General features: G+C 37.8%; 1 protein-coding gene across 1 annotated transcript in view; it reads right to left on the bottom strand.

Annotated features, from left to right (window-relative positions):
- The window catches only part of PLCZ1 (phospholipase C zeta 1), a gene marked incomplete at both ends in the record, with an annotated part of 72,653 nt that overhangs the window by 780 nt on the left and 47,668 nt on the right, over nt 1-24,205 (bottom strand). The window contains 8 exons of the mRNA XM_081958696.1: nt 1,450-1,599; nt 2,704-2,836; nt 5,047-5,219; nt 13,328-13,444; nt 15,879-16,035; nt 16,824-17,045; nt 17,325-17,477; nt 17,965-18,109. Coding sequence (XP_081814822.1) covers nt 1,450-1,599; nt 2,704-2,836; nt 5,047-5,219; nt 13,328-13,444; nt 15,879-16,035; nt 16,824-17,045; nt 17,325-17,477; nt 17,965-18,109 — 1,250 coding nt within the window. The remainder of the gene's footprint in view (nt 1-1,449; nt 1,600-2,703; nt 2,837-5,046; nt 5,220-13,327; nt 13,445-15,878; nt 16,036-16,823; nt 17,046-17,324; nt 17,478-17,964; nt 18,110-24,205) is intronic.

The following is a 24,205-nucleotide window of genomic DNA, read 5'->3' as shown; positions in this document are numbered from 1 at the left end:
TACTGTAAAATCTCCATTCCCTCCCCACTCCAGGGGAAGGTTACTGCAAAATCCCCATTTCCTCCCGATCAGCTGGGACTCGGGAGGTAGAGAATAGATGGGGGTGGGGCCAGTCAGGGGTGGTATTTACTGGTTCTCTGAACTACTCAAAATTTCTGCTCCCGGTTCTCCAGAACTGGTCAGAACCTGCTGAATATCTCTGTTCTGCATAAGAAATGTCCTCAATTTAATCTATGAAAACTTTTTGCAGGATTAGAAAAGATCCTTAGGGATTCATTCTAGGCACTATGAGAAATCTCTGACTTGATATAGGGCAAATTCCACCATTAAGCAAGTCTTCATCCCATGTTTCTCATTGAGATCTTTGAACATCTGGTTCAGACTCACTTCATGTAGTTCTGAAAGTTCCTTCTCCTGATCCATAATTTCAGAGATTATCCCACTTCAAAATGTCCATACGTAAAAGCAATACTGAAAAAGGAAAGCAGTAAACATACTGCCCCCTATAAAGAACAGGCAACCTTGGGAGACACACTATTGACTACTGATATCATGGGAATCAAAATGAAAATAATCAGGTGCTGGCTGTTCAAAAAAGAATCTCCAAACAGGGGAGTTCTCAATGCTCTCTAAGCTTGGTAGTTTGCTTCAGACACTTCATTACCCATTTCAGTGATGATATTACCTGAGTAATGAAATGTCTGTAAGCAAACAATCAAACTTAGAGACTCCATAGTTTAGATCAGTGTTTCTCAAACTTGGCGACTTTAAGTCCTGTGGACTTCAACTCCCAGAATTCCCCAGCCAGCTATGCTGGCTGGGGGATTCTGGGAGTTGAAGTCCACAGGACTTAAAGTCGCCAAGTTTGAGAAACACTGGTTTAGATAGATAGATGATAGATAGATAGATAGATAGATAGATAGATAGATAGATAGATAGATAGATAGATAGATAGATGATAGATAGATAAATAGATAGATAGACAGAGAGAGAGAGAGAGAGAGAGAGAGAGAGAGAGAGAGAGAGAGAGACAGAGACAGAGACAGAGACAGAGACAGAGACAGAGACAGAGAGATAAACAGCAAGCAATATGTGGAAGTGTGCAGTAACATTCCTGTTATTAACATAAAGTTTGTAGCTTCCAGAAACTGAAAAAGATTATACATGAACAATAGCATTCCGTTAATTTACGTAAAAGAGAAAACTGCCCAGCCCATAACTCTAATATTTGAAAAAAATTTAAAAATGTAAGTTGACCCACCGTTTAATCATACAATGTCATAAAGTAAGGGAAGAATAGTTATTTGAACAATTCTGGAATCAACAAAAATAGAAATAATATTACAATGTCTTGTATGATATGCCTCATATAGTAATCAAAAGAAATGTTATAATAATAAAGTAAAGAATTGGAACACTTTTTGTACACAAAAACAATCAGTGTAATACCTCTATTTATGCTTAAAAGTGGCAATGTATATTGACCAAGGAAATCATTGGAAGCAAGAGAAAACTGATCTTCTACAACAAAACGAACTAAGGCAAGCTCTGGAACACGGATATCAAATGTGAATGTTTGATTCCACCTAGGACACAAAGCTGAAAGAAAAAAGCAATATAAAACAAACAATTTATCTAAAACACTTTATCTTCTGATTGTTAGTCATTATTTTTTCTCAATTCTTTTTTCTGGTTATTCCAAGTGACTACAAGAATAGAAAATTGAATGATTCACAAAATGAACAAGAAATATATCATTAATTATGCTTACACCTTTGGTCATAATGAAATCAAGATGAATACAATCTCATCTATTCTCTTTAAAAGATATGGTGTTCACATGAAGATCTCAAATTAATGTCACCTTTGCAGTGGCAATCATCTTACTGCATTTCTGCTGAAAACCTCTCACAGTTCTAAAATATACATTCTGTTGATAGGAAAACAAACTGTGTTTAATATATATCAACAATTTCCACAAATCTACTGATCTCCACTCCGTCTTATGCAGGGGTATCAAACTCAAGGCCAAATCTGGTTTGCAGGATGCTTAGATCTGGCCCACGGGGCTGCCCTGGAAACAGTGAAGGACCAGCCTGCGGTGCCTCTGCCAGAAAAAAACAGAGCTCGGGAGGGTTGCGGGCAGCCCTGCTGAGTGCTTTTACTGGCAGAGGATTGCAGGAGACCGTCACAGCTGAAAACGGAGCTCGGGAGTCCGTTTTTGCTGGCAGAGTGCTTGGGACACCACAGGCCCTGACATGAATGACATCGACCTGGTCATGCCTTCCCTGGCCCCCTGAGGCCAAACACAACCCAGATGCGGCCCTCAATTAAATCAAATTTGACTACCCCTGGTCTTATGGATTATCTACTCATATATCTTTAATGAAACGTATACAGCCAGGGGCACCTGGAACAACTTTTCTAAAGTAGAACAGGAAGGGAGGGCTTGTCAAGATGACATTGCGAAGCCCCAATACACCAAGGATGTTTGTGGTGATGGAAACTCATTTCTTTGCCTCTTGATCAGGAAATTATGTTAAGATGTGTAAACTTCCACGATTATTAAAGACAGCATGCCATACTTTGCCAAATTCGGTGCCATTCAGATGAGTTAAAATTCTGGGAAATTGTAGATTCAAAGTATCTGGAAGCTATCAGGCTACAGAACGCTGCCTGACAGAATCAGTATGATCCACTTACCATTGCCCTTCACAACACAACTCTGTTGTTTTGCCTGGTCTGCTGGAATGCCATAAATTTCTAGTATAACAAGAGGGTCGGCTTTGTTAGTTCTTGAAAGGTTGCTAGGTGGTAACTGATGACCACTAATAAGCTGCATAGATGCAGGAAAAGATACCAGTATTAACTAGGATGCTAAAAATTAAAATTATTATTAATTATTATTTAATATTATTACAAGCATTAATATTTGTCCTATAAATGTTTCAAAGCCTATCATAAAGTATTGTGGGAAGGGGTGGGGTTTGTACCCTCCAGAATAATTGGTTTTTAAAAAAATCATTGCATTAAACTCTGTACTTTGCTGATATTTCAACTGCAATTTGTTTAATTTTAATCAAAATTGCATCCTCCCAGAATCACAGAAATGTCACAGGGTAAAACTATAGAATAAAGTATAAAACATAGACATGCAACAAAAGCTCAAAAGAGAGCATGGCCTCAGGGCCCAAAAGCCCTCACAAAAAGTTCTGCCTTCAGGGTTTTTTGAAGGAAAGACTGACTGTGTTGGAGACAGATGAATCTCCAATAGGTCATTCTTAGGAAAAAGCTCCATCACTGAAAACCAACCAGGTGGGCTTTGCCAAAAATTCCTCTGAAAACAAGTGTGCAAGGAAAAAAAAACTCTTCTTGCACACTTATTTCAGAGGGTACCTCAATAGGAGTCTGTAATAAAGTAAAGCTTTTTGAACTACAGTAAGTACTCAATGCTGGAAGTTGTTTTCTATTTATATCTGCATCATTTCATTGCATTTTCAAAGATGGTTTGCCATTGCCTTGTTTCTAGGACTGAGTGAGAGTGACTGCCCAAAGTCATCCAAGTGACTTCAATGCCTTAGGCAGGACTGAAAATTGGGCTTTTCAACTTGCCGTTCAGTGTCTTAACTTGTAATCAAACTGCGACACACTCTCTCGCTCTCTGCCAGAATTTATAAAGAAAAATAAGCCAACTTAAGGAAACAACAAAGGGTAAGAAGAAACAACAACACTGATTTAATCTCACAACAAATAAACTGTGCTTTAAAGATGATTAAACCAGACTTTTCATATCCAAATTGAATGCTCTAGTCATCAGGCTCCCCAGTATACATTTTCACTGTGGGACTTTGTAAAGGCAAAGTTAACCAGATAATGAGTCAGTGCTAAGAGGAACATGTCCTTCCATCTGAATTCTTATGCATCAAACACAGCACATCACCATCTTAGAAATCTGGTCATCTATTCATTGTTGATTAGTTGGAATAGTCTGAGGATGCATTAAAAAACTGAAATGGTTTCTAGAAATACACCATCCTGAAAGTATTCATGCTCATACCTTATTATATCATATCTTATTATATCACACCTTGTTATGTTCTGGATGTGTTGAAGTACCATCTCTGATACTAATCCTATCCCATAAAATCTGTACTTGAACAGATGAATCCAGACTATCCCTAGCACAAAGATATCAAAAATTCTATCTTTTTGTTATTTTCAAGTCAACCAGATTTTTATAACTCACATTTAATATCTCTAGTTTAGATGCTACCAAGCTTAACTGATGATCTGCTTGGGTCATATATTTATTTCCATGCTGCATTATCTTAGCCAAGAGTCATTTTATCCAGCAGCCAAAGCATAGCAATCCAATTAATTGTATAGTACTACTTGTGTCTGCTTAAAATTAAATCTTATTCTTTTCAACTGTATTTATATCTTAGATCTGTATTCAGCCTTCCTCAATCTGCCACTTGACAATTATATTAAGTATTGAATTCTCACAACTCCTGATCAAGTGCAGCTTTTGCCCATACTGGCTGCAAATTCTGAGAGTTAGAACTCGAGATTTTCAAAATGCCAGGTTGGGGAAGAACAGCACATATTAAATTAAAAATATGTATACAAATAAAGTAACAACCAGCAGCCAGTATACAGAAATAACAAAGCAGAGCAAATAGTCAGCTCAAACACCAGTGGGTCCCTAAGCAAGCACTAAAAATTTTATTCAGCTTCTAAAATTAGTTATTATATATGTGAACTGTCTCCTTATTCCTGTCTCCTTATGGCTCATTTTAAAATGTGAACATTGAAATCATACATATACCTTAGCTCAGAAACATACCATGCCATCATGTATATTATAAAACTCTCTGAAGAAGATCATAGTAAGTATATGCAAATATATAATATGGGGATCATGCTGGAACGACGACACCAGCAAATTTTTGAGCTCAAGAATTCAGGCAGAAAATTCAGAAAGCTGCAGTAGTAAGCATTTGTAAAAGCAGATCAGAGAAAATAATATAATTTAAATGAACTTACTTTAATTCTAAGTGTAATTGGTTGATGGTCTGCAGATATATTATATGGGTTAAATTGCGTGTTTTCATTTCTCAAGAATTCAGGTTTCAATATATAGCCACAGCCACCATTATCTGAAAATTTCCCAATTTGAAGATCCATTTGTACTCCAGGTGTTTGAAAATTTAAGGCCACTGTATAAAAATGAACATTTATAAATTGGTTAACTAAAAAATATAGTTTTAAATATTGATTTGTTCTTCAACATTGAAAACACAAACTTATGACTCCATGATCCAATGGAATGAAGGCCTAGTATTACTGAGAGAGAGAGAGAAAGAGAGATTCTATATAAATTCTTAAGTAATGGGTGCCTTTTTTTCCAGATATGCATCACTGGTTACAAACTAATACAACTGCAGGCAGTCCAGAAAAAAATGAAAACAAAAAAAGTTAAACCAATTCCACTGTTTGTAATTGCACTATCTATTTTTGTGAAAGAATATTCATTTGCATAATGTATGTTTATGCAAGTTTTGTTTGTTTTGCTTCTATCACTAAGGTTTGACTTTTAATCAGAGCCTCTGGGAACTGCTTTTTAACAGGTTCTACAGTCTATGGTCAGAAAATGCTTAAAAATCTCTATTGTAGTGGGTGAAACCCTGAAATTAGCTTGCTTATCCCTGACTTAACCCATATAATCAGAAATGTAATTGAAATAATTCACCTCTTGTACTTTTGTGACTGCATAGCATGAGATTTTCTCCCGGTGGCTGCTGCTTCCTCTCCTCTCCTGATGTAACATTCTTAAAAGTTCACAGCATAGTTTACAGCTCTCACAGCAGTCTCCATTGCTAAATCCTTTCTCAAATTTCAGTTCTTCAACAGCTTCATCTTGGACAGTCACAAGATGATAGCCAAAGGATATGGAGGGATGAGGGAACCCTTCAATTTTCGCTTGGTATTGAGTGGTTGGTATGTTGAACAGTCAACCAACCAAGCCATAATTTCAAAGTATAAAAAAACAAAGTTCAGCTAGCTGATGGCATGATGGGAAATAAAACCTAAAAAAAATGCAGTGCATGGAGAGACCAAAGTATTAGGCATGCCACATTTTCACGTGGTGAATTATGTTGGGTGGAGCTGGCATGTCTGCCAAAGGAATCACAAATCAAGGCCCCCCAATGTTGTCCATTAAAGCTATCAGTGAGAGCAATTAATCAGTGGAGCAGCATGCCTCTGGAAGTTGTGGATGCTCCATCACTGGAGGTTTTCTAGAAGAGATGGGCAGCCATTTGTCCATAATGTTATAGAGTCTCCTGCTAGAGCAAGGGGGTTGACTAAAAGACCTCCAAGGTCTCTTCCAACTCTGTTGTTTGGCATTCTGCACGGTCAACAGAGCAGGACAGTCTCAATCAGAGTGTGCAGTAAGGATGTGTTCTGGTTCTGGCCAATGGAAAATATAGAATTATTGCCTCCTATGATATTGAAGTTATAAATGCAGTCTAATTGCATTTATTACTACTAATTCCTATACAATTTGTAATCTAAATTTCTATGATTTTCTTCATGAGTATTATTGCCATTAATGTATTTATGGAATAAATTTCTATTTCTTTTCTATATATGTATAGAAATATAATATCTATAATAAATATAATAATATATAAATACATTTATGTTTATTAAATAAATAATTTTCAGCTCTTTTTTTTTTTTAACTAAGGGATTCTCAGATAATAATCCCTAAAATGCTGGAATGAATTTATGCAATTGCCTCTCAAATAAAGCTAATGATTTCATTAGTTTATGGTTAGGCAAGAAATAACATACCGTACTTTGAATAATTAAATTTAAGCTATGTATCAAATACAAAAATGATATAATTGTACAATTTTACAAAATAAAATAATTTCATTGGAAATAAGTAATCTCCCCCTCTCTCTCAATAAAATTTAAAAACATATTCTTAAGGAGAGAGATGAGTATGATTGCTTTCTCTAATTCCTGAAACCTGAGTTTCATTTTGAAAGCAGGCTTTGTCATTCCCCAAAGTAAAAAAAATCACTTTACTCAATGAAATTGGTGAGACACAATATCTAAATATAATTTTCAAGAGAGTTGCACTTCAGTCCACATTCAGAAACTTGCTAATTTGCATATCACGCGGTATACAGTCAAATTATTTTTTGAAATCATGATACATTATTTACAGCATTCCCAAAATTTAATGAAGATGTACTATTGGTGAAACACTGAAAGGCAAACTGATTTTCTGTCCCTGAAATCCATTCTGTTATTATGGCCATTGTAGAAAAATAAAAAAGAGCATTTAGGAGAATATTTTCATTCATTGAAATTCAGCTATTAAAAACAAATCATGAATTTAATAGTTTTTAAAATAATTTTCTACATAACTATTCCATTATACAGAGAGGGGTTGACATGTAGGATAGAAGGTTATACTGTACATTTATATTAGTTAAGTATTTGTTTGTAGAGTCAGTCTGATGTAGCTGTTAACACTTCAGGCTAGAAACTGGGAGACTGTGAGTTCTAGTTCTTCCTTGGGCTAAAAGCCAGCTGGAGGACCTTGGGCCAGCAACTTTCTCTCACTCAGGAGGCAACAGCAAACCACTTCTGAAAAACCTTGCTAAGAAAACTGCTGGGACTTTTTCTGCCAGTTTCTGAGAATCAAATACAATTAAAAGGAAGAAGAAAAAAGTATTTGTTTGGGTTTTTTTTTAAAGAGATAGTGTTGGTATGCTTGTGTGCTTATATGTTTTGCTGCTTCCAAAATGCTTTTTCTTGAAAAGTCTGAAATTGAATGTAGAATTGATTATTTTGTCCTCACATAGTTTTGCTTTTAGAGAACAATCTGCATAAATTGCATCCCGAATCATTTTCAGTAGAGACGTCTATAGCAGATTTCATGAAATATGATTAAAAAAAAGGAAGTCTAGCAACCAATCATCTTTGGAAGATTAATTTTTTTTGCCATTGTCTGGTATCTCTGCCCATGGAAATGAAAAAGTGTAATGGAAAAAAAATCCTGGGAAAAGCAACATCTTTCTTATAAAATCCCTGTCACAAACACACACACACACACACACACACACACACACCACAAATAGAGATCCTTAATGCTCACATAAAGAAGGCCTGGATGCAGAGATGAGTCTAAACTAGATTCCATCCAATTTGACATTTCCAGAAACATTCTAGAGAGTAGGCACCATATTTCTGCCACAGAGCACATATAAAATCACACTACAAATAGTAGGCAATCATTGAACACCTGAGTCTAAGACACAAAAACATTCTACCGGGCAATTTGGTTACAAAATGTCTTGGCTTTTAAATTTATTTTTAGAGTAGCTGCATGCTACTTGCTCACTTAATAGCTCAGGGTAACCTATAATTAAAACAAGTCTTAAAACATTAAAGGAACAATAAAACAAAGCATTTTAAAATGGTTATTCGATTAAAAGAATGAAAAAGCCTGTTATACCAATAGCAAAATCCTAAACTGGCAGCTCCTGCTGGTTAGCACAGATTCTGAGGTATCCTTCTTAACACCCTTGGCACACCATTCTGCATCAATTTCAAAATTTCTGAACCAAAGTTAACATTAGCACCACATAAAGCACAAAACCATAATCCAAATATTAAATTATAAATGTGTGATTATAATCTTAGAGAGATTACTTAGAGATAGCTAAGATCTTTAAGACAATAGGGAGTAGAACATAGTTTAAGCCTGCAACAGACATAATATTTGGAAGCAACTCAGATCGACACCTCTCTAATTAAATCTCTTACTTTAATATGTAGGAGGAATTACACCACAATTACACTTATTAGACACTGTTATTATAACTATTCTCAGCCTCCCTGTGGAATTAATTTTTTTTAAATTCTGATCTACCTGGCAAGTTTGTCAATGGTCTACAATGCTGAAGCAGCAACGTTCACCTAAAAAACTGTGAGCCTTTATGATAGTATGCATGACACACACTGATGCTATACAAAGGTGTGAGTTAAATTTATTTTTTGAAAAATGAGGTGGATCACTAAATTAACAAAGTTAGTTAGGTTCTGCATGGCTCAGCAAATATAGATTGCCTGCAACTGCTCTAACTAAGATAATTGTCTAAAGAGTCCAGAGTTGCTTAGTGAATGAGTAGGCAGCTAAGTTGGACGAATAAGTGAATAAGCAAGCAAACAGACAGTCAAACAAATTCCTTTAAAAAGATTTAGAGAGGACTTTAACAACTTTTTCAGAAAATGTTTCTTTTTCTATAATTTTTGAGAAGGCTTTCTATGTCTGCCTCTACCAGTAATTTTGCCTATGAGAATGCCACCAGACATTTCCAGAAATAATCTGATAGCTGCCTTTCAATGGACCAAAAGGTTGCTTATGTTCTTTATAAGAGATTCCTCAAATAATAATAGGTGTTTTCTCATTATGATTTCGCTGCACAAATATTAAAGAGTCAAATGACATACATTTGACACTAGGCAATGATTAAAGGAAAGGGACTGAAAGAGCACCATCCTTTGCGGCATGTTGTAGGATTCCTTAGAAATCAAATGGGATATAACAAAAATCGACCAGAATGCTAATATTATGAAGCTCTTATGCTCTCTACCCTTCCAAGGTGGGTAAAATGAGGAGCCAGATTTTGGGGGGGCAATATGCTGACTCTGTAAACCACTTAGAGAGGGATATAAAGGTAAAGGTAAAGGTTCACCTCGCACATATGTGCTAGTCATTCCTGACTCTAGGGGGTAATGCTCATCTCCGTTTCAAAGCTAAAGAGCTGTCTAAAGACGTCTCCATGGTCACGTGGCCAGCATGACTAACTGCCGAACACTGTTACCTTGCCACCAATGGTGCCTCCTATTCTTTCTACTTGCATTTTTACATGCTTTCGAACTGCTAGGTTGGCAGAAGCTGGGGCAAGTAACTGGCGCTCACTCCATTACGCGGTACTAGGGATTCGAACTACCGAACTGCCAACCTTTCTGATTGATAAGCTGAGCATCTTAGCCACTGAGCCACCGCGTCCCTTAACTAGGCTATAAAAAGAGGGCTATAAAGCACCGTAAAGAGGTATATAAGTCTAAGTGCTATTGCTACTTGCACATCTGTGTAAATATGCAGCTATCACCTTGTTTCAAAGAAACTGAACCCCAAGTAAGCACTGTAGCCTCAGCCTTGCTGCTCAGAAATGAAATGCCCTTAAAATATACTGTATATTAACATATTTTACTGTATGCGCTGGTGACGTCTCACCTGGACTACTGCAATGCTCTCTACATGGGGCTTCCTTTGAGATGCACTCGGAGACTACAGTTGGTCCAGAACGCGGCCGCGCGGGTGATCATGGGGAGGACTAGATTCTCCCCTGTAACACCTCTCCTGCGCGAGCTGCACTGGCTTCCTGTGGTCTACCGAGTGCGTTTCAAGGTCTTGATTATGATCTTTAAAGCGCTTCATGGCACAGGGCCTAGTTACATGCAGGATCGCATCCTGCCCCACACATCCCTACGACCAATTCGCTCTCACAGAGAGGGACTTCTCCGGGTGCCGTCCGCCAAACAGTGCCGGGGGGCGACACCCAGGAGCAGAGCCTTCTCTGTGATGGGCCCAGCCCTGTGGAATGACCTCCCCCGTGACATCAGGATTACTTCCGACCTCCGCTCCTTCCGTGTACAACTGAAGACCCACCTCTTTCAACTATCTGGCCTGGCTCAACCGTAATTTTCTCGTACCCCTCCTGACTGTCTGTTTTTAACATTTTGAATTTGGATTGTACATGGGGTTTTATAATTAGGGTATTTTAATGGTTTTTAATTGTCTATGTATTGTATCTGTTAACCTCCTCCGTACATGTGTGTCTTTGTATTTATGTATGTCATGGGTTTATGTAAATGTTATATGTTTTTACTCCATTGTACGCCGCCCCGAGTCCTATTCGGAAAGGGAGCGGCTAATAAATTTAAATTGATTGATTGATTGATTCATGAACAGCACCATTATATCATGCCTTCTTGGTCCATTTAGATTAGTATTACGCTAATAACCATTCTTCAGAAGTCTAAAACAGAAATGTTTTCCAAACCTTCATAAAATTGCTAAATATTAAGTCCTAGACTTTTTAATGCATAATATATGCTGTACCATTCCGTCCCCTTACCTAAACCTAACAGCAGAATTAACCAGTTAATTATATCCAGAAATAAATCTTTAGTCAAAATATAGGCAGTCCTCAACTTAGTACAGTTCATTTATTGACCATTCAAAGTTACCACAGCACTGAAAAAAGTGACATAACCATTTTTCATACATGACCGTTGTACTATCCCCATGGTCATGTGATCAAAATTCAGATCCTTGGCAACTAACTCATATTTATGACAGTTGCAGTGTCCTGAGGTCACATAATCACCTTTCGAGAGCAAAGTCAATGGGGAAGCCAGATTCACTTAACCCAGGGGTGTCCAAACTTGGGAACTTTAAGACTTGTGGACTTCAACTCCCAAAATTCCCCAGCCAGCATGGCTGGCTGGGGAATTCTGGGAGTTGAAGTCCACAAGTCTTAAAGTTCCCAAGTTTGGACACCCCTGACTTAACCATATTATTAACTTAACTTCAGTGACTCACTTAACAACTATTGCAAGAAAGGTCATAAAATGTGATAAAATTCACTCAACAAATGTTTTGCTTAAATTGTTAAATTGTGGACGTAAGTTGAGGACTACCTATACAGTAGTTCTCGCAATCTGCTATAGACTTCTCTACTGGAAGAATGCTACTTGCACTGTTATTCACATCTGCTGTCCAGAATTTAGCTGTGCCTTTTCATTTCTTTATAGTGGTTTGATTATATATGCAAAAAATAATTGCTACTGCCAAAGTGGTATATGTGTACAGGGGGGGGGGGGGGAGAGGAAAGAGGTAGTCCCGGTGCCAAAATTTTCATAAAAGTATGATCTTCCAAATCTAATTTGTTTCAACCAGATTATATATGCAGTCAATGCATTATGAAGTTATACTTAGATCTTCTTCTGCCTCAAGGCAGAAGAGGCTACAAAGTGAAGTGAAAAGTGAACTCTATGGAGCCTAGACAGGAGAGGAGAGCTGCAAGAACAAAGGTAGATTCCTTTCTCTGCTCTATACATTTCTAAGAAAAGAATAAATCTGCACAGGGGAAGGTCAGCAAAGTTACTTTAAATATAGAACTCTTGCAACTTCATATAAGAATCTAAGAAATGGACGCTTTAAAGCTTAGGATGAAACAGATAAAGATTAATGGCTGCCTGGAAGTTTCTTTTTAGGCAAAATATCTGCACTAGTCATGTTCTTTCAGAAGCATAGTCTGAAGATTCTAAAGACAAATGAGAACGCTATTCTAATTCCTGGTATTACCTACTATATGAAGTTGGAGGATATGCTGAAATCCTCCAATAATCTCTGAAGAAAGAGAAGAAGCTCTACACTAGTTGTTGGAAGACCAATCACTCCATTCATACCACAATATGACCATGGAAATCACAACACATAGAAAGGAGCTGCCAATATTCCAGCTATTTAGGTGCACAAACAGAGAATTTTGTATACAAGGCATATTCAAATTGACCATAAGTCTGTGTACTGTTGTTACAGCCTCCTAAAACAAACCCAATTTTGGGAGCAGAATTATGCCACCTTAAAAGGCAACGCTAAACTCTAAACACATATATTTCATTTTAGGTGATACAGGCTAGCAAACTTTCCAGTTTTATTATAGGGGAGATATGATAGCTGTTTTCCAGTACTTGAGGGGTTTTCACTGAGAAGAGGAAGTCAACTTATTTTCCAAGGCATCTGAGGGCAGGAGGCCATTAGTGGAAGTTCTTTAAAGGCAGATCCAGCCTAGAATTAAGGAGAAATTTCCGGACAGTGAGAACAGTTAATTAATAGAATGGCTTGTCTCTGGAAGTTGTGGCTGCTCCATCATTGGACATTTACAAGGAGAGACTTTGTCAGGAATGGTATAGGCAGGGGATTGGACTAGAAGATCTCCATGGTCCATTTCAAATCCATTATTTTATGTTCTGAACCCCCAAAGCTGCCCTCTTCCACATGCAGATTTCTTTTCTCCCTCCCTCTTTTGAATTTGTGTTAGTTATAGAGAATGCTAGAAGACTCATGCTTAGCATTGTTTCATAATACCGAATGGTTTAAATACATTTAAATTACTATGCAATATGAAGAAAAAATATAAAGTAACAGTAATAATCTTAAAACACATACCCATCTGACTCCCAACGTTCCAAAATTCCTGAGGATTATAATTAGAAGAGTTGGTTCGGATTCCTTTAGGATATATTCTTGTGAGAAATCTAAGAGTATGTTGAACAAATTCATTTGCTATAAAGAGACACATACAATACTGCATTATCGAAAGGCATGAATAGCCAGTTTTGTAGAACAACTGAAAAATAATTGTATCGATATGTCCAACAGAAATACTGGTGTGAAAATTTTGAATATTGAAAATATTGGTTTCAATCCAAACTACTACTTGATTAGCAACTTTCAATCCATGTCCTTATATTTTAAGTATTATTTATATTTATAATTGTTCCTTCATTTTCCAAAATTAAAATTTAATAATAAAATAATCTAAAATATAATCAAATGACATAATCAACTTAAACTTAAAGGCATATCTACCTCTACACCTGTGCATAAACACACATTGCCTGAAGAAATATAGTATGTTCAGTAAAAATAAGACATTTTATTAATCTCAAATACATGTTTTAATTATTAGATATTTCTATTTGATTACAGTATGATCCCTCCATGAGGTTACCATAACCAAAATATATGGGTCACTGAATCAATCGGAGACATTCCTCATGCTGGAATCTTCAGACTATCTATATAAATTAAAATGTAATGTTTGTTTGTTCAAAATCTCAAATCTCTGAAAGTTCTTCACCAATTGCTTTGAAATTTTGACACAACGTTGCATTTGGCTACCTGCATGTTTTTATATACATATATTATATAGATGTCACACCTGTGACAGGTAAAAACGTTTTTTTGTAAAAACATGCTTTTTTGAAAACCAGCGTCATCTGCTGGACGTAAAAGCAACACACGCTATACCATAGCATTCATTTATTGAGTATAGTATATTCGGAACAGTTCGGCCTCTCTCCAGCTTCGTCCCGATGGTCCCTTTATATTTGTGGCTGGGCTGCGGCTGCACCCTTTCCCCTTTCTGCCCCTCCTCCGACGAGCTTCGCCATTTCCACCAAGGGGAGGCAAAGCCTTTCAGCCTCCCCCTCCCCTCTCTCTGCTCCCCTCCCACCAGGCCTTTGCTGTCTGCGGCGGGCTGGCGCCTGCCCCATCCCTCAACCACCCCCTCCCACCCTTAAGCCAGCATCCTCCCGCCCAGCCCAGTGGACCTCCAGAGGAGGTGGAGTCAGAGCATCTCCTCAGCCCGGCCGGCTGCGCGTGCTCTCCACCCCCTCACAGGGAGTCAGCTATGGCCTCACCAAGGCGGCTCCGACGGGGGGGGGGAGGTGTCAGCCTGAGGCACAGCAGGGCTGGGGCAGCCACTGGGTGCTCCGTGAGGTGGCGACTGCAACAGCGACAGTGTCTCTGGATGGGGCCACGGCCAGTGAGGGCTGCCTCGCGTCCGCGTCACCAGGGGCGACTCCTTTCTCCTCCTCCTCCTGCTGCTCCTCAGGGAATGCCGGCCGCCTTCTCTCGCCGCCACCGCTGAGGAAAGCCGGGTCGGGGGCAGCGGCCGCCTCCTCCTCCTCAGCTCGGCCAGGCCGGGGCCTGTGGGAGCGTCCTCCATGGCGGCTCTTGCAGGGACCACCGTGGCTCACTTCCATGCAGGGGCCGCCTCTGCCAGGGGACTTGCGCTTTCTCTTTTCTTTTTTTTCCATTTCACCAGACTGGGCCACAGCAATGCGTGGCCGGGTACAGCTAGTATGTATATATAATTATGTATAGTCATGTTTATTTGAAGAAGAAGCAACTAACAACTTGCTTTCAGTCCAAAGGATAGTCTCATAGCTCCTATTGTAGCTCTCTGACACTGTTATTTGCCTCAGTGGGTGCTATACCATGCAAGCAACTTTACAACAACAGAAAACAATTTGGCAAGGATGATACTACCTCAGTAAGGAGCACATCCTGGTTTAGAATCCGCAAAATAAAAAGCCCCATTTAATGTTTTTTAAAAGTACAAAAAATGTGAGGCAGTGCTCACAACATACTGCATTCCTCATCTGTATCAGCAGATTCTATTATGGAAACAGTAGAAACAGGTCAAATAAAACAAAGCATCTATAATATCATGTGAAGTCTTATCTTTATTACATGCCCAATGCTTTGGTTTTGGATCAGAAGAAAACCTAAATTTAAATATTCTCAGACTAGGCACAGAAAGAGGCATAAGACAAGACAATTTCCATATCTGAATTATTCCCACTTTGAATTGGGCTGAAAGAACCCAATGTTCAGTGTATTGTTTAGTGCATCACATTAGTTGTGCACTAATAATTTATGTTTAATTATTTTAAATGAATAAAAAAGAAACACCTATTTACTTCTTTCTTTTCATACTTCAGTAGAGGCAAACTGTAGCAGCGAATTAGGTACCATGAAGCAAATCTCCAACACAGAACTTATGGTGAGAACTGAATGGAGACTAGAAACATTCCATGTCCTCCCAGCCCTGGGAAAATTGTTTAATAAAGCATCTTATTTATTCTGATGCCTAAGCAAGAGAAAACACCAACACCATCTATTTTATTAGTCTGAATTAGTCAAAAATTACCTTTCAGTTTTGCCAGCTTTCTGGCTTTTGCTTCACCAATTGAATTATTTTCATAAAAACGCTGATTTTTTCTTGAATCTTCAAAGCTTGTAAATTTCTGAGATTTGGTATATATTACAAGTGCCGACAGTTCCAAAGCAATCTTTATTTTCCTTATCTATAAGTAATGAGATAACAAGTGAAGAATGATTTAATTGTCTTTTTACCATCCTTTCAACATTTATACAAGGATATCAGATACTTTTGGTTGACAATCCTTAAGGAGAAAAAAATACTTCTATTGGTATAGCACCCCCGCCCTACAATAGACTTTAGCTTGGAACACTACAGAAGATTAGATTGTGAAATTGGATTTATTTGAATTCAATTTTCCATATTGTACTCTCAATCCATTCCAGCACAAAAAATCTTGAATCAGTTACAATTATCTTGCTGTAGCCTAAAATGATTTAAGAAGCACAATTAATCATAACTAATGTTTACTGAGGTATTTATACAAAACTAGATATAAACTAAAAGGATCCTTTTAAATGTAAATATAATAAGAGGTAGCCCTGCTTGAACAGAAAAGATAGCAGATATGCAGAAGAGAGTAAGTTCTGAATCTGGAATCCAAAATAGTACATTCCTTAAAGTTCATCACTTAAGCAATAACACAGACATTTTCCAACATTTCTTGAACTTCAAGTTCTTTTTCATACATTTTCCTGTCCATAGCCCTAAGAAAGCAAAATTGCATTACTTCTGGTAAATGAAAAATAGCAAACCTGCTTGAGATAAATACTAATGTGAGGTTTATAACTGCACATCCATCATACAAACCGACTTTGAAGTTCAAATATCTTCCTTTGAGAACTTTCCTAACCTTTGAGGATCAAAAAAGATTTTCAAATGCGAACTAAGAAAGGTCTATTTTTCTCTGAAAATTTAATTTCACCTACATACTTTTTGTTTCTTTGTGGGGGGAGCTGCACGTTTCCAAAGTGCTTGTCTTTTCTTAACCAGAGATTGCTTAGTGTGTTTTAGCTCATTATTTGACTCCTCATCACTTGTTTCCTCCTCTTCAAATTCTCCTGTTTGACCATGACTGTCCTTATCTTTCCTTTCAAGTGTTTCTTCAAGTGTTCCAATTTTTTTATTTTTTATCATAATTTTGAATTTTAGTGCCTATAAAAATAAGTCAATATTATTATAGGTTAATAAGACTCCCCATTAACATGTGGGATATACTTTTAATTTTAACAACATCATTGAAATATATAGTACAAAGGTATCCATCTCCCCTTCAAAATACTTCCACCTGTTCCTCAAACAAGAGTTTTGAGTCTGGAAGGATCCACAAATTGCACACCTGGTCTGCCTGCAGCAGTCCAATCCCATCCAGAATAAAAGATGGAAAAGTCCCTATATGTAACAGTAACAATAATATTTTTTAAAAAATGTTACCTCAGGAGAAGGTAATTCAGTTGGTATGGTGTCATCTATTGTAAATGAAACCAGCTTGTCACGCAGAATACTTTTTAGATAATCCACCATAACATCCTGCTGTTTAGGACTACAGTGATTCTCCAGAGACAATATCAGAGGATAATCAGAGACCTGAAAATGCAATTTCAAAGTTATTAACCTCCTTAATTACACAAACAGGAAATACATACAACTAAAATAAGCAATATTGCAATTACAGATATTTTCATTAAGACCCAAAAAATACTATGGCATTTTAAAGTGGTCCCAAGTAAATAGCTCATAGTGCTGCTTCTGCAAAGGGCTCATTTTCCTTTCAGTATGGTTGTCTCCACTAGTGAGAGGACCAAAACCATCTTGGTGCTGAGGAGACCATACATTCCCTCCTCTTTCATCTATTCTTTTCCACTGCAGTTGCAGACATGGGTTGGAACAGAGCTTTTATTTGGTTCTACTCATTTTTAAGAGGAAAAGTTTCTGCCCAACAGATTGTTTCATGGTCCATGTGGTAGGTGCCTTTTGTTTTATGCTACTGAATTCTCATCATCCATCAAAACTCTGAAGGCATGTGGGTAATTAATTAAGAGTATATTAAAACATCTGTCACACATGTACCTACCACAAAGGCATACTTGTCGATCACTTGGATGACGGTCATAAAGCTAATTTTGTTTGTTAAAGTATATCCATGATAAACGACAGGATCATTATTAGGCCCATCCCAGCAATCAATTTCCAGGCACCGGCATCCTTTCATCAGAGCACTTTTAAAAAAAATAGAAAAGGAGTCATATATTTGCTACTGAGAAACTAAAAATGAAAATAATTTGCTGACATTCTTAGTCTGGGTCAAAGCTAATGGAATTGATGTCCTCTAACACAACTGGGGGAAGGTGTATAAAAAACTTCCATTTCAAATTCTACCAAAACATGGACATTTTTCCCTCACAAGGAATTGTAATATGTAGGTTTGGGTCATTTAAAATAAATGGAGTTTCTCGTTCAACATTGTCATTAAAGTTTGTTATGACAGTGCCAGCTTTCTCTAGCTGCAGTTGTGAGGAAATCCTCAGTATCTGGTCCAAAGGAAAATCCTCAGTGCCTGGTCCAGCTATGCAATCCAAATTAAATTTGTTTCATGAAATTTTGTTACTCTATTTTTGGTTACAGCCATAGATGTTGCTCCATAGAAAATATATTGTAAGGTTCTCGTGCTACAGTACATGATTTCAGTCATTTTGAAATAGCACATTATAGGGTTATTACCATGGAAAGTTGTGGTTGAAAAATACTCTTAGAAAACACTTATAATAAAAACACCAGAGATGATTAAAAAGTTGTCCGGCTACAATAGTGTGCTAAGAACTTCATGTATAAGAAAAATGTAAAGCATGTTATTTGTAGATCCTTTATTTTAACTTGACTAGTTCACTCAGAAAAATCCTCAGGAAAGAAGTTGAGTTTCTAAGGCAAGTATTTATCTGAAAAAAATGCACAGTGGGCTATCCAACAGTATTCCCAAAAGTTAATGTTGTAGAAACAACTGCTGTAGTATACTATGCAAATTGTGCTTCCACAGCTTCTGGAAAATAAACTATGAATTGCCATTAGAAAAAGACTATTGCACTGTGAGCCCCTGAAGGGCAAGAGTATTAAGATTTGTAGCCCAAAGAAAGGATATAAAACTTGGTCCCATTAATTTCAATGGGTTTTAAAATCCCAACAACTTCAAAACTCATTACATAGCATCATTTCCTGGAATACTTTAAAAGGCAAATGGGGACTCCACATTTTGAATATTTACCAATTTTGGCTTTAATTTTAATTTTTCATGTAATCAAATATAGCTTTAGAATTGTAGACAATTATTCTAATAGACAATGATTTTGCTAGTGTTGTTAGTGAATCCATCCCCTGAATAGTACAGAAACCCAATTAAAATATCCCAGACAGGGATTATCTTCACTCAATTTGTACATATCCAGGGAAAAGTGCACCACTTCTGTAAGTACTTTGGTCCACCTTTGAATTGTTCTTACTGAAAATATGTTTTTTCTATCATTCAAGTAGAATTTGCCTATCTTAACTTAAACCCATTATTCCATTTTCAGAACTCTAAAATGTTTGAAAATAGGTTCCGACTTGAGAAAATATTTTGAGGTATTTGTAGAGTGCACTTGTATTTCCCCTATTTCCAAGGGGCTAAATATTCCCAGTTCTTTCTAGCCCTATCAATCTGTGAATTTTTTCCAGTTTATCTGCATCCTCTTGAAAACAAATTGCCCAGAAATTGACACAGCATTCAAGTGTGTTGCCTTTTTTATAGACATATCACACTGCTTAGTCAGATGTGTCTGGAATTACACCTGAGCCTGCATAAATACTCACTTGGCAATTAATTATTACTCCAAGATCAAATTCACAAATATTATTATTTAATACCTATTAACTATAGATTTGACTTTGCAGTTGTCTAACTTTAATATCATTTTGTTATTTTCAGTCCATTTCTCCAACCAATCAATACTATTTTAAATTATTTTTTGTTTTCTAGGATATCAATTGTCCCACTCAATTGTATGTAATTTGTATGGAAGAGTTATAATATTTGATTCCAATTTGATAAGAGTCTTTGCACAACACTTGAATACAATTTTTGAAGCAGCTTCAAAATTTTATTATAATTCCATTCAGTTCAGAGTTTTTATTACATGGAGTACTTTACCAAATATCAATATATACTATGTCTACGGTATTCTCACGGTCTACTAAATAAGACATCTAATTAAAAATAAGACGTTAGCCTGACAAGATTAGTTCTTGATAAATATATATTGCCTTCTGTTAAATACATATTATTTCAAGACACGGGTGGTCCTATATGATCTGCTCTTTGGTATTATCATTTTCATTAAACAGTTTAGTGTTTTTTTTTTAATTTTGAAAAGGAGCCTATTTATTTTTCTCTTTACTTCCAGGCTATCAGTATCTATTCTTCCTTAGTAACATGTCTCTCTCTTACATATGGTCTTTTTTGTTTTCAGAATTCTGATTTTGTGTAAATTGTACAGGTAGTCTGTAAGAACTCATCTCCTAACTTAAGAAAGTGAAGACTCTTGAAACGGATTGTTTCAAAAGGAACCTTTAATTAAGACGAATGGAAGCCGTTAAAGGCAAAGTAACATCTGAATCCCTTTAGGCAATGCAAGTAGAATTAAAGTAATAGTGACTCCTCCTCTTTGTTAGAATGCAGATTCTAGCCAATACACAAGTGTGAAGATGTTTCCTTTAACAACTGCCCTAAGAGCCGAATAAACATACATTCCCATGGCTATCTTCCGTTAGACATTAAAGTAAAACATCCCACATGGCCATCATAAACATTCCCCAAAAGGTGATGGGATCTCAAGCCTTTCGCACCAGGAAACCAGTTGTAAAATATCATTTGTCACAGGCACTGCCAATAAATTGACTACAAGGCCCTCCTCCTCCCAATTGAATGGCAGTATCACTTTTAGTTTTACAACTAAAACTTTTAAAAGTAAAACTTTTAGTTTTACAACCATTTGTTTAGTGACTGTTCAAGTTACAAAGGCACTGAAAAAAATGGACTTACGATCGTTTTCACACTTACAACTGTTGCAGCATCCCCATCAAAGGTGGGTTTCTCCCAGTTTGGCCCAGATTGGGTGAATCAGTAGTAGTGGTGGCGGGAGGCTCCGCCCACCCACCTTGATGCTTCTGCGTATGCACAGAAGTGTTTCGTGTGCGTGCGCCCAAACTGGTAGTAAAAAAATTGGCAACCACCAGATCCTCATGGCCAGATGATCAAAATTTGGATGCTTGACAACTAGCTCATATTTATTTTTTACATTAGCTTTTTCTGAAATGGAATCCGTTCAACTTGTTCTGAATTTATTGAAATCCACTTTTCTGAAGTCCAAGGCACATGATCAATTGTATTAAACTTTAGTTTCCCTTCACATTAAGACAAATAATATCAAATGGTTATTTCCTCTTTCTATTGTATCTACTTCCTCAGCTAAGTCTTCTCAACTAGGAGAGTCAACGGGGTGGGGGGGTGTCACTTGGATACTCAGAATGAAAAATCAATAGGTCTCAAGGCACAACTCTTGCACTCAGCTGCTATTCAGGAGATAAAACTTTTCACCCCTCACAATTGAGTATGTAATCCTTCAAAATAGAGAGGTTATCTGTTCATTTGTCTTTTTTACCTCTCTATTGAACTCTACTGGCAAACGACTATTAGCATTCTTTGGTCACTCATTTTGTCTGACAGAACCCTATTAAATAAGATACATGGTTTAGCAAAAGTTGTTTTAAAGATAGACATAGCAGGAAGCCCTATACGGTCAAGGTAGTAGCACTCAGGGCTAGGGCACAAACATTTATTACGTTAGCTTTTCTCAGAGGAGACAAAGTAGATTATTAGCAGCAGGATTATTAGAAGTCACAACTGATTCCAAAACAGGTTCTCGAGTTTGCCTTTCTTCCCTGTACCCAACCTCTTAAACTCCACCAGGAATCATCCAGAAACAATTAACTATTCTATTGTAAAATATAGATACACAGATTAGGTGAAACGTAGCTCAATAGCAGTAACTGTGAGAGTCCTAAGTAACAATCACTTAAATATGAGCTCCATGTGCAGGCCGAAAACATGATTTATCTTGGGCTACTACAAATATATTCCTACTCTCTTACTGAATCTTTGACAATGTTTAAATAGTTTTACACAACTGGTTATCTGACTCATATCTTTTGTTTTCTTGTCCTCCTTTATCCCCCTTATATTAGCAATGACAGCAGCATCTAGACTTATATACCGCTCCACAGAGCTCTACAGCCCTCTGTAAGTGATTTACAAGACAGCATATTGCCCCCAACAATCTGGGTCTTCATTTTACTGACCTCGGAAGGAGGAAAGACTGAGTCAACCTTCAGCCAGTGAGATTTAAACTGCCCAACTACTGGCAGCCCGCAGTCAGCAGAATTAGTGTGCAGTAATGCACTCTAACCACTGCACCACCACCACTCTTGCTAGTTATTTGTAACTTTTGATGGTATGTATGTGTTTCATCATACACAAGTGGACACTTCAGAAGGTCAATAATACCTTACCTTAGAAAACTAAGCATTGTTAGACTTGATCAATATTTGCAGAAGAAAATGTCCTAAAATATCAATGCAAAAGTTCTAGGCTAGCATAAGAATAGATGGCAAGCAACTTCCATAGTCTTGCCAAGAAAATGAGATGAATGCATCCATATAGGTTCAGCTAGGCTCGATTAATTGTTTTTTCTCCCTCTTAAGTGAAAAAATGTTCTGTACATATTGTTCCCAGGCCCAAGAAACTAGTATGCGTGGGAGGTCTGTCTCAATTATTAACATATGTTTCTTAAACCTTATACACAGCACTGGCTCCTAAAAATTCTACGTTTTCAATGTGCTTGCTCTTCCATCTTGCTGCTAATCTTCTGCTATCTGTTCCTCAGTCCTTCCTTCTGTGCACAGGATTGATCCATATAAATTAAAGAACTCCTGGAACTGAGAAAGCATAGCACAAAACATGGTACAATTCTACTTCTCTAATGAGAAACCCTAGAGTACTATAAGCTCTCATACTCCTTTATTCTCTGATGCTTATTGTTCATTATGTTTAATGGTCTGCCTCAAAATAGCTCTAGCAAATCTTAGAAACTCTAGCAAATCTTAGAAACTCTAAATTTTATATACCGTATTTATCGGCGTATAACACGCACAGGCGTATAACACGCACCTTCATTTTAAGAGGGAAATTTCAGGAAAAAAATTTAAATTTCAAATAAAGAACTTTGAAGCAAAATAAGGGTAGCTCAGAACTTTTTTTTATTAATATTATTACCACTTATAAGGTAAATAATCTAAAAGGACAGTAAAAGCAACTATGAACACTGCTGCTTTCACTGCTACTATCTTCCACCCTCCCTTCCTCCTTCCCTTCCTTCCTGCCTCCCTTCCAGTTCCCTCCTTCCTCTTTCCTCCTGCCTGCCTGCCTTCTTTCCCTCCTGCTTATCTATGCTTCCTTCCTTCCTTGCACCTCCCTCCCTTCTGCCTGCCTGCCTTCTTTCCTCTTTCCCTATCCTCTTATCCTTCCTTTCTCCCTCCCTCCTTCCCTGCCTCCCTTCCAGTTCCATCCTTCCCTCCTTCCTTTTTTTATTAACTTTTAGTCGGGAGTCCGGGGAGAGGAGAGACGGCTCATCCATTCTCTCCTCCTCTCACCCACACCCCCGCTGTCTAAAGCGCTTCCTTTCGCCCGCCCGAGCTCTTCCGCGGGCGAAAGAAAGCGTTTTAGTCGGGTGTCGGGGAGAGGAGAGACGGCTCATCCATTCTCTCCTCCTCTCGCCCACACCCCGCTGAGTAGCGCTCCGCGATCCTTTTCTGTGCGCCTGGCGTTTAGATAGATAGCCGGATGTTTTAAATGCCAGGCGCACAGAAAAGCAGCTGCTTTTGGGGCGAAGCGCTCCGCAATCCTTTTCTGTGCGCCTGGCGTTTAAAACATCCGGCTATCTATCTAAACGTCAGGCGCACAGAAAAGGATCGCGGAGCGCTTCGCCCCAACAGCAGCTGCTTTTCTGTGCGCCTGGCGTTTAAAACATCCGGCTATCTATCTAAACGGCTGCTGTTGGGGCGAAGCGCTCCGCGATCCTTTTCTGTGTGCCTGGCGTTTAGATAGATAGCCGGATGTTTTAAACGCCACGCGCACAGAAAAGCAGCTGCTTTTGGGGCGAAGCGCTCCGCGATCCTTTTCTGTGTGCCTGGCATATGTCGCCTGGCGTATATCGGCATATAACACGCAT

This window comes from Natrix helvetica (genome assembly GCF_964273705.1).
Source record: "Natrix helvetica genome assembly, chromosome: 6".
Classification (NCBI taxonomy): Eukaryota; Metazoa; Chordata; class Lepidosauria; order Squamata; family Natricidae; genus Natrix; species Natrix helvetica.
Note: the sequence above shows the minus strand (reverse complement) of the source record. Positions and strands in the feature narration are given on the sequence as shown.